Source organism: Mesoplodon mirus, assembly GCF_964341445.2.
Source record: "Mesoplodon mirus genome assembly, chromosome: 12".
In the NCBI taxonomy this organism is placed as follows: domain Eukaryota; kingdom Metazoa; phylum Chordata; class Mammalia; order Artiodactyla; family Ziphiidae; genus Mesoplodon; species Mesoplodon mirus.
In genome coordinates, this window is record NC_138988.1 from 44,303,667 (window position 1) to 44,320,079 (window position 16,413).

The 16,413-nt window shown below is 43.3% G+C and overlaps 1 protein-coding gene across 1 annotated transcript in view; it reads right to left on the reverse strand.

Moving 5' to 3' along the window:
* LOC309813350 (uncharacterized protein) overlaps positions 1–11,272 on the reverse strand; it is a 439,697-nt gene extending 428,425 nt beyond the window's left edge. Inside the window, exons 1-2 of the mRNA XM_082638167.1 lie at positions 10,889–11,272; positions 8,789–9,019 (exon numbers count right to left, since the gene is read on the reverse strand). Of these exons, the coding sequence (XP_082494293.1) occupies positions 8,789–8,860 (72 nt within the window). The 5' untranslated portion in view covers positions 8,861–9,019; positions 10,889–11,272. The remainder of the gene's footprint in view (positions 1–8,788; positions 9,020–10,888) is intronic.
* Positions 11,273–16,413: the final 5,141 nt, after the last annotated feature.

Genomic DNA, 16,413 nt, shown 5'->3' on the forward strand with positions numbered 1-16,413 from the left:
AAAAATCCTAAACAAAATACTAGCAAACAGAATCCAACAGCACATTAGAAGGATCTTACACCATGATCAAGTGGGATTTATCTCAGGGATGCAAGGATTCTTCAATATATGCAAATCAATCAATGTGATACACTATATTAACAAATTAAGGAATAAAAACCATATGATCATCTCAATAGATGCAGAAAAAGCTTTTGACAAAATTCAACACCCATTTATGACAAAAACTCTCCAGAAAATGGGCATAGAGGGAACCTACCTCAACATAATAAAGGTTATATATGACAAACCCACGGCAAACATCATTCTCAATGGTGAAAAACTAAAAGTATTTCCACTAAAATCAGGAGCAAGACAAGGATGTCCACTCTCACCACTCTTATTCAACATAGTTTTAGAAGTCCTAGCCACAGCAATCAGAGAAGAAAAAGAAATAAAAGGAATACAAGTTGGAAAACAAGAAGTAAAACTGTCACTTTGCTGATGACATGATACTATACATAGAAAATCCTAAAGATGCCACCAGAAAACTACTAGAACTAATCAATGAATTGGGTAATGTTGCAGAATACAAAATTAATGTACAGAAATCTCTGGCATTCCTATATACCAACAACAAAAAATCAGAAAGAGAAATTAAGGAAACACTCCCATTTACCATTGCAACAAAAAGAATAAAATACCTAGGAATAAACCTCCCTAAGGAGGCAAAAGACTTGTACTGAGAAAACTATAAAACACTGATGAAAGAAATCAAAGATGACATAAACAGATGGAGAAATATACCATGTTCTTCGATGGGAAGAATCAATATTGTGAAAATGACCATACTACTCAAAGCAATCTACAGATTCAATGCAATCCCTATCAAACTACCAATGGCATTCTTCACAGAATTGGAACAAAAAATTTTACAATTCGTATGGAAACACAAAAGACCCCGAAGAGCCAAAGGAATCTTGAGAAACAAAAACGGAGTTGGAGGAATCAGGCTCTCCGAATTCAAACTATACCATAAAGCTACAGTAATCAAGACAGTATTGTATTGGCACAAAAACAGAAACATAGATCAATGGTGCAGGACAGAATGCCCAGAGGTAAACCCACGCACATATGGGCACCTAATTTATGACAAAGGAGGCAAGAACATACAATGGAGAAAAGACAGTCTCTTCAATAAGTGGTGCTGGGAAAACTGGACAGCTGCATGTAAAAGAATGAAATTAGAACACTCCCTAACACCATACACAAAAATAAACTCCAAATGGATTAAAGACTTAAATGTAAGACCAGACACTATAAAACTCTTAGAGGAAAAACACTCTTTGACATAAACCACAGCAAGATCTTTTTTGACCCACTTCCTAGAGTAATGGAAATAAAAACAAAAATAAACAAATGGGACTTAAATAAACTTAAAAGCTTTTGCACAGCAAAGGAAACTATAAATAAGACAAAAAGACAACCCTCAGAACTGGAGAAAATATTTGCAAATGAAACAACAGACAAAGGACTAATCTGCAAAATACATAAACGGCTCATGGAGCTCAATATCAAAAAAACAAACAATCCAGTTAAAAAAATGGGCAGAAGACCTAAATAGACATTTCACCAAAGAAGACATACAGATGGCCAAGAGGCACATGAAAAGATGCTTAACATTACTAATTATTAGAGAAATGCAAATCAAAACTACAATGAGGTATCACCTCACACTGGTCAGAATGGCCATTATCAAAAAATCTACAAACAATAAATGCTGGAAAGGGTGTGGTGAAAAGGGAACCATCCTGAACTGTTGGTGGGAATGTAAATGGATACAGCCACTATGGAGAACAGTATGGAGGTTCCTTAAAAAACTAAAAATAGAACTACCATATGACCCAGCAATCTCACTACTGAGCATATACTTTGAGAAAACCGTAATTCAGAAGGAGTCATGTACCACAATGTTCATTGCAGCTCTATTTACAATAGCCAGGACATGGCAGCAACCTAAATGTCCATAGACAGATGAATGGATAAAGAAGATGTGGTACATACATACAATGGAATATTACTCAGCCATACAAAGAAACGAAATTGAGTTATTTGTAGTGAAGTGGATGAACCTAGAGTCTGTCATACAGAGTGAAGTAAGTCAGAAAGAGAAAAACAAATACCATATCCTAATACATATATATGGAATCTAAAAAAAAAAAAACGGTACTGATGAACCTAGTCTCAGGGCAGGAATAAAGAGGTAGACATAGAAAATGGACTTGAGGACATGGGATGGGAGGGTGAAGGTGGGGTGAAGTGAGAGTAGCATTGACATGTATACACTACTGAATGCCAAGTATTTGGCTAGTGGGAAGCAGCAGCATAGCACAGGGAGGTTGGTTTGGTGCTTTGTGATGACCTAGAGGGGTGGGATGGGGGGGATGGGAGGGAGGCTCAAGAGGGAGGGAATATGGGGACATGTGTATGCATATGGATGATTTGCTTTGTTGTGCAACAGAAACTAACACAGTACTGTGAAGCAGTTATACTCCAATAAAGATCTATTAAAAAAAAAGATACATGCACCCCTATATTCATAGCGGCACTATTCACAATAGCCAAACATGGAAACAACCTAAATGTCAATCAACAGATGAATGCATAAAGAAGATGTGGTATATATATACAATGGAATACTACTCAGCCATAAAAAAGAATGAAATAATGCCATTTGCAGCAACATGGATGCAACTAGAGAGTACCATACTAAGTGAAGTAAGTCAGAAAGAGAAAGACAAATACCATATGATATCACTTATATGTGGAATCTAAAATATGACACAAAGGAACATATTTACAAAACAGAAACAGACTCATGGACATAGAGAACAGACTTGTGGTCGCCAAGGGGGAGGGAGTTGGGGGGGAAATGGAGTGGAAGGTTGGGGTTAGCAGATGTAAGCTATTATATATGGAATAGATAAACAACAAAGTCCTACTGTATAGCACAGAGATTTATATTCAGTATCCTATGATAAACAATGCTGGAAAAGAACACTAAAAAAAAAGAATGTATATATAGGGACTTCTCTGGTGGCACAGTGGTTAAGAATCCACCTGCCAATGCAGGAGACACAGGTTCAAGCCCTGGTCTGGGAAGATCCCACATGCCGCAGAGCAACTAAGCCCATGCGCCACAACTACTGAGCCTGCGCTCTAGAGCCCGCGAGCCACAACTACTGAGCCCGTGTGCTGCAACTAGTGAAGCCCATTCACCTAGAGCCCATGCTCTGCAACAAGAGAAGCCACCGCAATGAGAAACCCGCTCACCGCAACAAAGAATAGCCCCTGCTTGCCTCAACTAGAGAAAGCCCGGCGCATCAATGAAGACCCAACACAGACAAAAATAAAATAAATAAACAAACAAACAAATAAATATATATATATATTTTAAAAAGAATGTGTATATATATGTATAACTGAATCACTTTGCTGTACAGCAGAAATTAGCACAACATTGTAAATCAACTATACCTCAGTTTATAAAGAGGAGGGGAGAGAAAGGAATGGGGAAAAGGAGCGAAAAGACAAAAGAATTCTAAAACCAGTCTTCAGGGCTTCCCTGGTGGTGCAGTGGTTAAGAATCCACCTGCCAATGCAGGGGACACGGGTTCGAGCCCTGGTCTGGAAAGATCCCACTTGCCACGCAGCAACTAAGCCTGTGTGCCACAACTACTGAGCCTGCGCTCTAGAGCCCATGTGCTACAACTACTGAAGCCCGCGCACCTAGAGCCCGTGCTCTGCAACAAGAGAAGCCACCAAAATGAGAATCCCGCACACCACAACGAAGAGTAGCCCCCGCTTGCTGCAACTAGAGAAAGCCTGAGCGCAGCAATGAAGACCCAACACAGCCAAAAATTAATTAATAATTAATTAATTAATTTTTTAAAAAGCTCTTAGAACATCCACCTGGCACACACTTAATTATTCAATACATTATTACAGAGACTAATTGAAGATGGATTCTGTGATAGGTTAAGGACCTCATCTAGACCAGGGGTTGGCAGACCATGGCCCATGGGTCAATTCCAGCCACTGCCTGTTTTGGTAAATAGCTTATAGGAGCAGAGCCACACCCATTCATTTTTGTGTTATCTATGGCTGCTTTTGCACTAAAACGAATGAGATGAATAGTTGTGGCTGAGATTCTACGGCCAAAAAGTCTAACATATTCACTATGACGCCCTTTACAAGGAAAGTTTGCTGATTCCTGATACAGATTATTCCTTTTAGTCCTAACAGCCCTTGGAAGTTGACATTTTTCACCCTTATTTTACCACAAGGGAAACTGAGGTTTAGAGAAGGCAAATGACTTGCCCAGATTCACAGACGTTAAGTATTGGGAACATGATAAAACTGTCTTTTGACAATAACGTATGGTCTCCTGTTAAGAGTCATTTCCCCACCTCATGGGAACTTTGTCTTGTAAGGAATCAATGAGAGGACACAGTAGGTCATAGAATTACAAGGTATTTAAGTATTGAGCCAGCCAAGATATCATGAGTACTCTCACTGGAGCTAAAGGCCATCCCATGTATCTTTGTCCCTTTACTTTTTCAGAAGTGACCCTGTCCACTGGTGCAGGAGCACCAACCTTGTTCTGGGATCCCAGCCAACACTCTACTCCCTCCCACAAGTTCCCCCTACATCTCTATCACCCCTTCCTCCAGCAGAAAGCCTGACCTTCTGAGGTAAATTCATTCTACAGTTGGTTCAACACAGCCATCATAAAGGACACTCTTGTCCATCTCTGCCAGAGTTCTGCCAGCCCACACTGAGGAAAAGCCCTCATTCCCAGGCTCAAATGAGCACAGAGGTGAGAATAAACCAGATCCAACTCTCCAGAGGGAAAGGCAGTCCCAAGCTAGGATACAGGGTCCAGTCAGGTGAATTCATCCCAGGCTGCAGCACTGAGCTATCAGAGGCTAGAGCAAAGAGTCATCCCAGGATAGAGTTTTTTGAGGGCAGGGCACGTCTTATTGCCACAGGGCCTACTTAGCACAGGGTTTGGCACAAAAAAAATATGTCCAACAAATAAGAGCTATGATCGTTAAGTGTTCATAAGCGTTTGTTAAATAAATTAATCAAAAAACAATGGTCTCGTTACAAACCTTTCAGCACCAGGATAGTTAAACACATATACAGTCTTATAATTTACGAATTATTTTTCACATCCCCTATATGAATTCACCCTACCAACAATGTTTAGGGAAATAGAGAAAGCTTTTAAACCCCATTTCACAGAGGAAAGGAGATTAAGAGATTAAGTAACTCAGACCAACATCACACTGCCAGGGGGCGGGGGTGAATCCAGAGAGGACTCAACAGCTTGTGTTTCTACCAGAGAACCAGAAGCAATGACTGAATGTGTCTGCCCTCTCCTTGCCACGCCACAGGCATGCCCTTCTTTTTTCTCTCTCTTCCCTTCTCCCTAAAGGTCTCATTTTTCCTCCCTCTCCCCTGTCTCAGGTTCCATAAAAAGGATTCCTTGACTGTACTAATGATTCTATACTAGATACTGTTGCCTTTTTAACAAGTGTGCCTCAGTTTCTACCCAAGGTTTCTCTGCAAAGTTTCATGTTCTAATAACAGAAGGTAAAGAAAATTTAAAAGGCCACTTGCATTTAAGAGATCTGCACACAACTCTGTTTTCTTTACTGAACCACAGTGATTGGACTTCAAATGTATTGAACATCCCTGCCTGCCTCTTATGCTATTGTCTTTCAACCTAACTGCACTAAAGGTTTGCAGGATCTACTGTTAAGTAGTTAGTCAGACATGAGCAGGTCCCCACCCCGTCCTGGACAGGGTCATCGTTCCCTCCCCCAACCTGGACACTGGTGATCAGAACACACCCAGAGATCCTCCATTTTGTGGTCAAGGACCGCTAAGTTTCCAGCCTCATCAGGATCAAGCAAGATAAAACCAGCAGCACAGGTTGGCGCAGGTGCACCAAAAACTAAAAAGTAGCACAAAGTAACCTGGGGTTCATGATGCCATATTTGTAATAAATTAACATTGCAGTTTTGCACACACCCCCAACCCCGTGGGTTTCACTTGGGTAAGCGCCTGCGCCCAGGAGAAAAGTTATATATGCTAAAGCTGTCAGTCAATCAACTTGTCAAATAACACAGGACACAGGGAGGGACCATCACCCTAAAAAACCCAACCCTATTCCCATTGCGAGGCTGCTTCTGGTTTCCAGACAGCCTGATCTCCTTTCCCGGGATCATACTTTCATTTTGCTTAACAGAACTCTTGCTGCTTAAAAACTGCTCTACGTCTCTCGATTGCATTCTTTTCTTTGGGAGGACAAGAACCAAGGAACTGCCATTTCCTTGGTGAAACTACTTCGCCTAGTACAAGTACAAACTCCATTTACTGGAAAGCCTTTTTAAAACGTTTTTTTTTTTTTTGACCGCACTGCGCAGCTTGTGGGATCTTAGTTCCCCAACCAGGGATTGAACCCCGGCCACAGCAGTGAAAGCATGGAGTCCTAACCACTGGACTACCAGGGAATTCCCTAAAACAATCTTATAAAACAGACAGCAAATCCCAAAAACATGTTCAGCAGACACATTTGCCCTGAGGCAAGTTCCAAGTACCCGTATATTCAGCAACTCAGAAAATATTCCAACCACGGTCAGTGTGAATATGGGTCAAAGTCATCCAAGACCTCATGCATATCAGCTGTCCTGAGGAATACATGTCAGGGGCAGCCCAGGCAAGCTCTTGCTTCCTTCCAGAGTGCTTCTTTCAGATTCTGATACTCTCCACCCTCCAGGAGGGACATGGACAGGTATAGTGGCCAAAATAGTGGCCAGAATGGAGAGGGCTGCATTAATGCTGGGGTAGGAGATGAGGTTCAAGTGTTACAGTGCAGCAAGGTTATTATTTGGCTGTTCTTGCCTGGGAACATCCATCTACCCACCCATCTACCTCTGCAGCTGTGCTCTACACCTGGCCATGTAGGGAGTATATCTCCCTTGAAAGCCTCATACAGTGACACCTCGGCCTCACCATTCTCCAGCAAACACAGATTGCTTGGAATGAGGGACTAAGTAATTAATCACAGCAAGAACTTTGCTGTTCCTGCACTTCAAAAATGACATGGTTCAGAAGGGGAACGAACAAGGCCTTTCTGGGGCTCTCCTGGAGGCCCATGGCTGTGAAGACACTGTGGGGAAATTTTTGGCCACACAACATGGGCAGAGTAGGAGGAGATTCTTCTATTCCCATGCTTTACTTCATTGTACAAGGACATCAAGCCTGGGTCTCACTGTCCTTCATTTTCAGGAACCTCTGGATTACAAGGTGGCTTCACTAAACAAGTGAATGAGGTCAGTAGCAGCCTGCTGCATGTCCTGAGGCAAGGAGTTGGTATCTGAAAGGGTTTATTCAACACACCATCATCACTAGGAAGTCAAACTTGGTGATGGAATAAAAAAAAAGGTCTTTCAGCACCCTTGTGCGTGCCTATTTCCTGAAAAACTTTGACGATGATTGTACACTTAGCCTTGAAAAGACACAGACACTGAGATGCTGTCCACCTGGTATTTTCTCTGATACTACTCTGTTCCTTCTTGAAAAGGGTTCCCAGAACCAATTCCAACATGTGTGTGTATGGAGGCTTCCCCACACCAACAAGAAATTCTTAGACACCAGCAGGTGTCTGAGAAATCAACTCAGTTCTGACAGTAGATACCCAGGTAAAGGGCTCAGTCTCACAAGACCACCCTTCACTTCAGACGCCAGTCTTAAGCCCAGGTCCTTACCTGTGCTTCTGACCAACTGGCTACAAATCAGAGGTTCCCAGGACATCCTCCTCGGGTCCACCTGACCTGCTAGAATGACTCACAGAACTCAGAAAAACCCATGTACTCATCAGATTACTGATTTATTATAAAAGGATATTAAAGGATACAAATTAACAGCCAGATGAAAAGACATATGGCGAGGTACCGAACAAAGGCACTTCTGGCCTCTTAGAGCATGGGGCCCTCATGTGAGCATGAGGAAGCACTGTCGCTCTCCAGGTGGAAGCTCTCCAAAAATGGGACCAAAAGCTGTCCTTTTGGGTTTTTATAGAGGCTTCATTACATACCTACAATTGACTAAATCATTGGCCAATGGCAACTGAGTCAATCTCAGGCTCCTCTCCCCTCTTCCTGAAAATCAGGGGGTGGGACTGAGAGTTCCAACCCTCTAATCACAGAGTTGGTTCTCCTAGCAACCCACCCCCATCCTACTTCTAAAAGTCACCTCATTAACACAACGAGAGACACCTTTACCACTCTGAACATTAGGAAATTCCAAGGGTTCTGGCCATCTGGATGACCAAATATATATTTTCCTTATAAATCACAACATCCCACTCCTCTTCCTCCTCCCAGTGTTCACCCCATTCACTCAGGAATGCCTGCAGCAAACCCAGCTGAGCTGTGAAGTGCTCTGAGAATGCCTTTAGCGTACCATGACTTTGCCCACAGCGTCTAGAAGTTTGGTGACTGGCTCCACTGCACAGGACCAAATAATAGCTGAGACCAGCTCCTGCATCTTAGAAGCCAAGAACAAATCCTTCCAGCTGGTCACTCATGGGATCACCCTCTGATCACAGAAACCCTGCAGTAATTCCTTTGGTAAACCGCAGACTGCTATTCTCTGCAAGAAGCATTCCGTCGGGAGATTCTCAGTCATGTCAACAGCCTCACAAAATCAACCAGATATTAAACAGAACTCCACTTACCTTCTTCACTCTGGTGAAAACGGCACACAAAGAGGGAGAGATTTTCTTTTGAAGAGACACCGGTGTTCCCATCTATGATCACACTCAAGAATTCGGCTGCTTTTACTGGCTCCGGGAACTTGTTCTGGGTTTGGAGCCCTGTTAGTTTATCAGTTCATTCTGCATTTGTTCAGCTATTTCGAGCATCATGTGGTACGTAGCTAATTTTCTCTTTCAAAACTGGGTCCAGTTCTGTAATATAATGTGAGAATGCATATATAACCTTGGTGTTAGTGAGCCTTCTATGCAACAGAATATTCTGTGTTCCACAGAAAATGAGGAGTTTAATGATCTGTTTTAGAGCATGACAATTGTTTGTCAACAGCTTCTAATACTCAAAGGCAACAAAAGCCACCAACTTTGCTGTGGCCTCACCATGTTCCTTAGATCTGATATGTTTCCCAAGTATTTTTTAAAATTTATTTTATTGAAGTATAGTTGATTTACAGTGTTGTGTTAACTTCTGCTGTACAGCAAAGTGATAGTTCCCTGTGCTATACAATAGGACCTTGTTGCTTATCCATTCTATGTATAGTAGTTAGCATATGCTAATCCCCTTGTTCTATCACCATATTTCCTCAAATATTTTCTTGACACTGGACTAATCTGTATTGGCACAGAAACCAACACTAACTCCTTGGTTGTTAAGCAGAAAAGACAAACCACAAAATACCCCATCCAGGTATTTGGAGTATTAGACAAACTTGCACTACTGAAAGAAACTGGGCACTGCATCCCAAGAGTCCTGACCCATTTCAGGGTCCATCAGCCTCTTTGGAAAATGAAGTTGGAAGTGAGCAACCACTGGCTTGCTAAGTAAGCTTCATTTGATCTTACTCAGGTTCCTGTGATTTAATAGGCCAATGTCCTCCTCATGATGGACATTTTGCTCATCCAAGTTTATGTCATCACCTGTGGTGAGTTTACCTCCCGCTTTGCAACAGAAAAGATCTAAAATTTCCCCATTGATGAAACCCTCAGGGTACCTTCCTGCTATATCGTCAACATTTGTTAAGTAAAAATTAGCTCTGGGGACTTCCCTGGTGGTCCAGTGGGTAAGACTCTGCGCTCCCAACGCAGGGGGCCTGGGTTCAACCCCTAGTGGGGGAACTAGATCCCACATGCCACAACTAAGTCCGCGTAATGCAACTAATATCCGGCACAACCAAAATAAATAAATTAATTAATACATTTTTTTAAAAAGTTAGCTCTGACTGAGAAAGTAAAACCTGCATGGCTAGTCACTGGGCAGGAAAAACAGATACAAATAAAGACAACTGTAAAGTTAACAGGAAACAATATTTCTGCCAATGAATGCTACATCTATGAAGGGTCATAATAACCCTCTTCTTTGAGTGACTACTGATTTCTTACTCATTGAGAAAATTTGTTCTCTAAAATCAATGATTCTCAGAAACTTTGATGTTTTACATTTTATCAGTAAGAATGAAACAGTTTCAATTTACAACCCAGGGGCAAAGCTTCAGAAAAGGGGTTTCTGGACAACATTTTCAAAGAAACAGGACCATGGGTTCATTTTGCTGTCTAGGGCTGATGTTGACCACTTTAGAAAGTCCTGCTTTCCTTTGAGTCTATCAAAACAATGTTTCATTTAAATTTCATCTGAACTTCACATCTCCCCACAATCCTATAACCCTCTCTCTTCTTAGTGGTCTTAGGTTGATTGGGCTTGGACCCTGTCACGTTCAGCTTCCAGGCTCCCAAGATGAAAATTTTGAAAATAGATGTGTGAATGAAAAATGTTGCCTGACACATCAGTAAACAAAGGCTATTGCGGCCATCAACCCATCAACCACTAAAGCCACCCCAACTGTGCACTCTGAGGGGATTCAGGATGGGAAAAAGAACAATATATTGGTCCTAGATAGCTAAGGTGCATATCAAAGGAATAATTTCAATGAGTCCAGACTCTTGCAACTTCCCATACACAGAAAAGCCCTAAATTCATTAACTTGAGATGTCTGGTTTTCTTTTTTTTTTTTCAATTGGGGTATAGTTGTTTTTGGTTTTATTAACAGTTATCTTTTGATGTTCCACTACCTGGTTTTTGTTGGAAAACTCGTATATATCCTGGCTCCTCCCTTGCCTCTTTGGAGCAGTCCCCCAAAGCCATCTGAGAGGCTGTCTTCCTGGCTTAGGTCCTCAGAAAAGCCACGAAATAAAAAATAATTCTCTACTTTTAGGTTGTGCAGTTTCTTCACTTCACAGATGTAACGTGCATTTTTCATTCCTAAATATATCATGCCAGGTAGGCATACATATGACGGCCATGCCAGTTCCATCATAACCGGGATTGGTTCATAACTCAGAAAGGTTACAGGAGCAAAGGATGTCAGGGTTCTGCGTAGCTTTTGCTTCACTTCTTGAACAGGCTTAGATTTTTTTCTCTTTTGGGCCCCAGACAAACAGTTTGTCTGCTAAACTGAAGCCTCCATCCTTCATGACTGAGGGGGAAAAAAAAAAACCCGAGATACATCTACTCAGCTGAAGCTGACAGGTATACTGGGCTCCAGCGTGTACAAGTGGACAGCTCTGGCCACGCTGACAACCGCGGGGATTCTGGAAACAGCGGGGAAGGGGGCGAGCTGCTGCCCTCCCCCGCATCGCCCGGCCTGGAGCCGACACGAGCGCTACTCCTCTGCTCGGAGCCTCAACGCTGAAACCCGAAGCAGGACGTCCGCCCTGCCCTTCACATCCACTTCTTGCCACAGACAGGCGCTACGGCGCGCGGCTTCAGGGGAACATAATTTCCAACACAGCTCACGGAAACAGCTGACGGAACACCTCAGCTCTAGAGCGTTCTGCGGTCGCCATGTTTGTAGCAGGCACGGACCTTGACCCGCCTTTCCTCTGTGATTGGACGCGAAGGGACGGCGTACGGCAGGGGCGTGGCTCCGCAGGGAGAGGACCGCCCTAAAACCGGATGGGGCCAGGACGCCATCTTGGACCCTGGCGTCGTCCCCGACTTGCCCTTCCTCCCGGTGATTGGACGAGCCGGTTGGGTGTCTTGGAAGGGGCGTAGCCGGCCAACCAGACCTGGGCGTGTGCTTTGCCTGGTTCCCTTGCGTTTGAACCGGATAGATGCTTAAGATGCTCTTGCTTATTACTGGGCGCCGGCGATGTAGCGAGGTAGAGAAGGCTTGCTTGGAGAATTATCTTGCCATTATAATGAAGCTTTGAAGAACTCTGAAAACCGCCTGGGGCTGCTTTGAAAGGTGTCTTAAGATGCTTCTTCAGGGACTTCCCTGGTGGTCCAGTGGCTAAAACTCCGCAATCCCAATGCAGGGGGCCTGGGTTCCATCCCTGGTCAGGAATCTAGATCCCACATGCTGCAACTAAAGATCCTGCATGCAGCAACGAAGATCTCGCATGCCGCAACTAAGACCTGATGCAGCCAAATAAATATATTTTTAAAAATTTATTTATTTTTATTTTTGGCTACGTTGGGTCTTTGTTGCTGTGTGAGGGCTTTCTCTAGTTGCGACGAGCGGGAGGCTACTCTTCGTTGCGGTGCGCGGGCTTCTCATCGAGGTGGCTTCTCTTATTGTGGAGCACGGGCTCTAAGGGCGTGGGCTTCAGTAGTTGTGGCTCACGGGCTCTAGAGCGCAGGCTCAGTTGTAGCACACGGGCTTAGTTGCTCCGCGGCATGTGGGATCTTCCCGAACCAGGGCTCGAACCCGTGTGCCCTGCACTGGAAGCCCTTTAAAAAAAAAAAAAAAAAAAAAGATGCTTCTTCAAGGATGGGCTTCCTGGGTGGCGCAGTGGTTAAGAATCGGCCTGCCAGTGCAGGGGACATGAGTTCAAGCCATGGTCCGGGAAAATCCCACATGCCGCAGAGCAACTAAGCCCATGCGCCACAACTACTGAGCCTGTGCTCTAGAGCCCGAGAGCCACAACTACTGAACCCACGTGCCACAACTACTGAAGCCCACGCGCCTAGAGCCTGTGCTCCGCAACAAAGAAAAGTCACCCAATGAGAAGCCCGTGCACCGCAACGAAAAATATCCCCGCTCACCACAATTACAGATAGCCTGTGCACAGCAACAAAGACCTAATGCAGCCAAAAATAAAATTAAAAAATAAAATAAATTTAAAAAGAAAAGAAGGGCTTCCCTGGTGGCGCAGTGGTTGAGAGTCCGCCTGCCGATGCAGGGGACACGGGTTCGTGCCCCAGTCCGGGAAGATCCCACATGCCGCGGAGCAGCTAGGCCCGTGAGCCATGGCCGCTATGCCTGCGCGTCCAGAGCCTGTGCTCCGCAATGGGAGAAGCCACAACAGTGAGAGGCCCGCGTACCAAAAAAAAAAAAAAAAAAAAGAAAAAGAAAAGGAAAGAAAATCCTGGTTTCCTTTAAAAAAAAAAAAAAAGATGCTTCTTCAAGGATGCAGTCATCTTTCAGGGAGAAAGATGGGGAGCACATTCTAGGAAGAGGGGTGCTGACTGCATGAAAAACCACGAAATGTAGCTCTAGCGGGATTAGGGGAGAGGGGCGCAGAATGGCCAGAGAGAAGAAGCTAGGAAGGGGTTGGGGTGAGATTATGGAGGGCTTGAATGGCTAAGGAGTTTGGACTTTATCCTGTAGATTAGGTGATAAAAATGGACTTTTGGAGGACTTTAAACCAGTGTGACATAACCATTTAGTGAACTCTAGAAAAATAATTCTGTAACTGGAGAATCCCAGTCTTTCCCAAAGTGTGTTCAGTGAACCACTTGGGGAGCTTGTTTATTACATGCAGATTCTTGCCCCTCCGCAGACCTGCAAATCAAGATTCTCTGGTTGTACAGCCAGGAAACACGTTTGGGGGAAAGAAATGCACAAATCATAAAGGGAGAGATTTGAAAGTTCACAAGCTGGACGCATTCGTATAACTAACACCCAGACAAAGAAACTCTCCAGCAGCTCAGAAACCCCCCTTCCCCCTCCAGCCATTGCTGACTGCACCAGGGGTAAAAGTGACTACTTCTAATATCTTAGATTAGTTTGCCTGTTTTGAATTTTCTATAAATGAAATCACAGAGTATATACTCTGTCTGGTTTATTTTTCCCAGTGTTGGGTATAAATTCATCCATGCTGTTCCCATGTAGTTGCTGTTGACTCCATCAATGCAAACTTAGACAATTTATCCATTCTCTTGTTTATGGCCTTTGGGTAGTTTCTAGTTTGGGGCTGTTACCAAGAAAGTGCTGCTATGAATATTTTTATTCACGCCTTCTGCTTTATAAATTATAAAGCAGGATACCAAGGCCTAAAGACTACCCAATTACTGAGCCCCTCCCTATTCAGGTACTGTACCAAGAAAAGATTTCAAGGTTCTGCTTTTATGGAACTTATGTCAATTGGCACAAAACTACAACCTAAGTGAACGGAAAAATCAGTCGAACAATTGCCATTATGATAATAGCTCTAAGGAAAACAAAAAGCTGAGCTAGAAAAGGGAGAAGTAGAACAACTGCAATTTTTTTATGTGGTAGTCAGGTTAAGTCTCAGAAGAGGTATCTAGAAAAAAATACAAGACACAATTTGCTACTGCTATTCAATGAGTATGAAGAGGGAAGGGCATTCCTGGCAGAGGAGACAAAAGTCACAGCACAAGACAGTTCTTGGTGGCCTGGTCAAGATCAGTGTGGCTGAAGAAGCACAATGGTGAAGGAGGGATGACATAAGATGTGTTTGGATATAGGAACACATGATGCAGGGGCCTTGTAGGCCAGAGTAAGGAGTTTAGATTTTATTCTAAATACTGTAGAAAGCCACTAAAGTATTTTATTTTATTTTATTTTGTTTATTTATTTATTTATTTATACATATTCTGGACACAAGTCCCTTATCAGATATTTGATGTGCAAATATTTTCTCCTATTCTGTGGGTTGTCTTTTCATTTTCTCTCTGTTTTGGCTGTGCAGCGTGGCTTGTAGGATCTTAGTCCCCCCACCAGGGATCAAACCTGTGGCTCCTGCAGTGGAAGTGTGGAGCCCTAACCACTGGACCACCAGGGAATTCCCTGAAGTACTTTAAAAAGAAAGTGATGTTATCCAATTTACTTTTTAAAAAGACCCCTCTGACTGGTGAGCAGAGAACAGAGTAAAGGGAGCAATGGAGAAGGCAGGTCACTTAGAAGGCTGCTAGAACAGTCCTGGGAATATACACTGGCAGAGAGCTTAGAGGAAAGGACTGAAATACATTTGGGAATTGTCAGCACAATGATCAACACCTTAAGGATGAAAGTTAACATTGCCATATTGGGACAAAGATATATTCTGCGGGTGTTCTGATGTGATGCATCAAGGGCACGGCATTTCTACGAAAAAATGCATAATCTGAATCTAACCATGATGAAAAATACAACAAATCCACATTGAGAGACCGTCTACAAAACAACTAGCCTGTATTTTTAAATGTCAGTACTATGAAAGACAAGAAAAGGTTTACTACAGCTTTTAAAAGACTAGACGTTATAACTAAATACATTGTAACCCTTCATGAGATCATAGACCAGGAAGATTTTTTTTCATTTGCTGGAAATGACATAAATGGAACAACTGATAATATTTGAATAAGGGGTGCAGATTAAATAATAGACTATGTAGGAATTCTCTGGCTGATGAGGATTCTGGGATTTCACTGCCGGGCCGGGTTCGATCACTGGTCGTGGAATAAGATCCCGCAAGCTGTGCCGTGGTCAAAAAAAAAGACTATGTTATTATTAATTTCATGAGTTCGACCACTGAATTGATTATGTAGAATAATGTCCTTGTTTTTAGGAAATATCACATTTAAGTGTGTAGAGATACAGGAACATCATGTCTGCAATTTCCTCTCAAATGGTTCAAAAAAAAAAGATTAGGGGCTTCCCTGGTGGCGCAGTGGTTGAGAGTCCGCCTGCCGATGCGGGGGACGCGGGTTCGTGCCCCGATCCGGGAGGATCCCACGTGCCGCGGAGCGGCTGGGCCCGTGAGCCGTGGCCGCTGGGCCTGCGCGTCCGGAGCCTGTGCTCCGCAACAGGAGAGGCCACAACAGTGAGAGGCCCGCGTACTGCAAAAAAAAAAAAAAAAAAAAAAAAAGATTAAAAGATAAAGCAATGGTAAAATGTTACCACTTGGGGAATGTAAGTGAAACGTTTATGGGAATTATTTGTACCAGTTTTGTAACTTTTCTGTAAAGTCTGCATTATTTTAAGATGAAAGGTTAATAAAATTACTGGAGTCACTTACGGAAAGAAAAAATCTAGTATTAAGCCATTGGTAACATTTAGACAAAAATCGGGAGAGAACGTACTGAGTAGCGGAAGGAAAGATGGAAGAACGTTAAAATAGGAAGTCGAAAGGAATGAGGACAGAGTCACAACGGAAAGCACAGTTTCTGTGCCTTCACCCTTAAGTCTTAAGAGACAACCTTCCTACAAATTACCCGCGGTATCAACTAAGCCAATCCAGCGATTCCAAGTCCGGGAAAAGGAGAGCGGCTTCCGCACGCTCCGGCGAGCTCCGGCTTGTTTTCCCAGTGAGCATGCGTGCGCGTACGGGCGAACGTCCCAACCAATCGGTGCCCACGTCGGCGTCTCGTT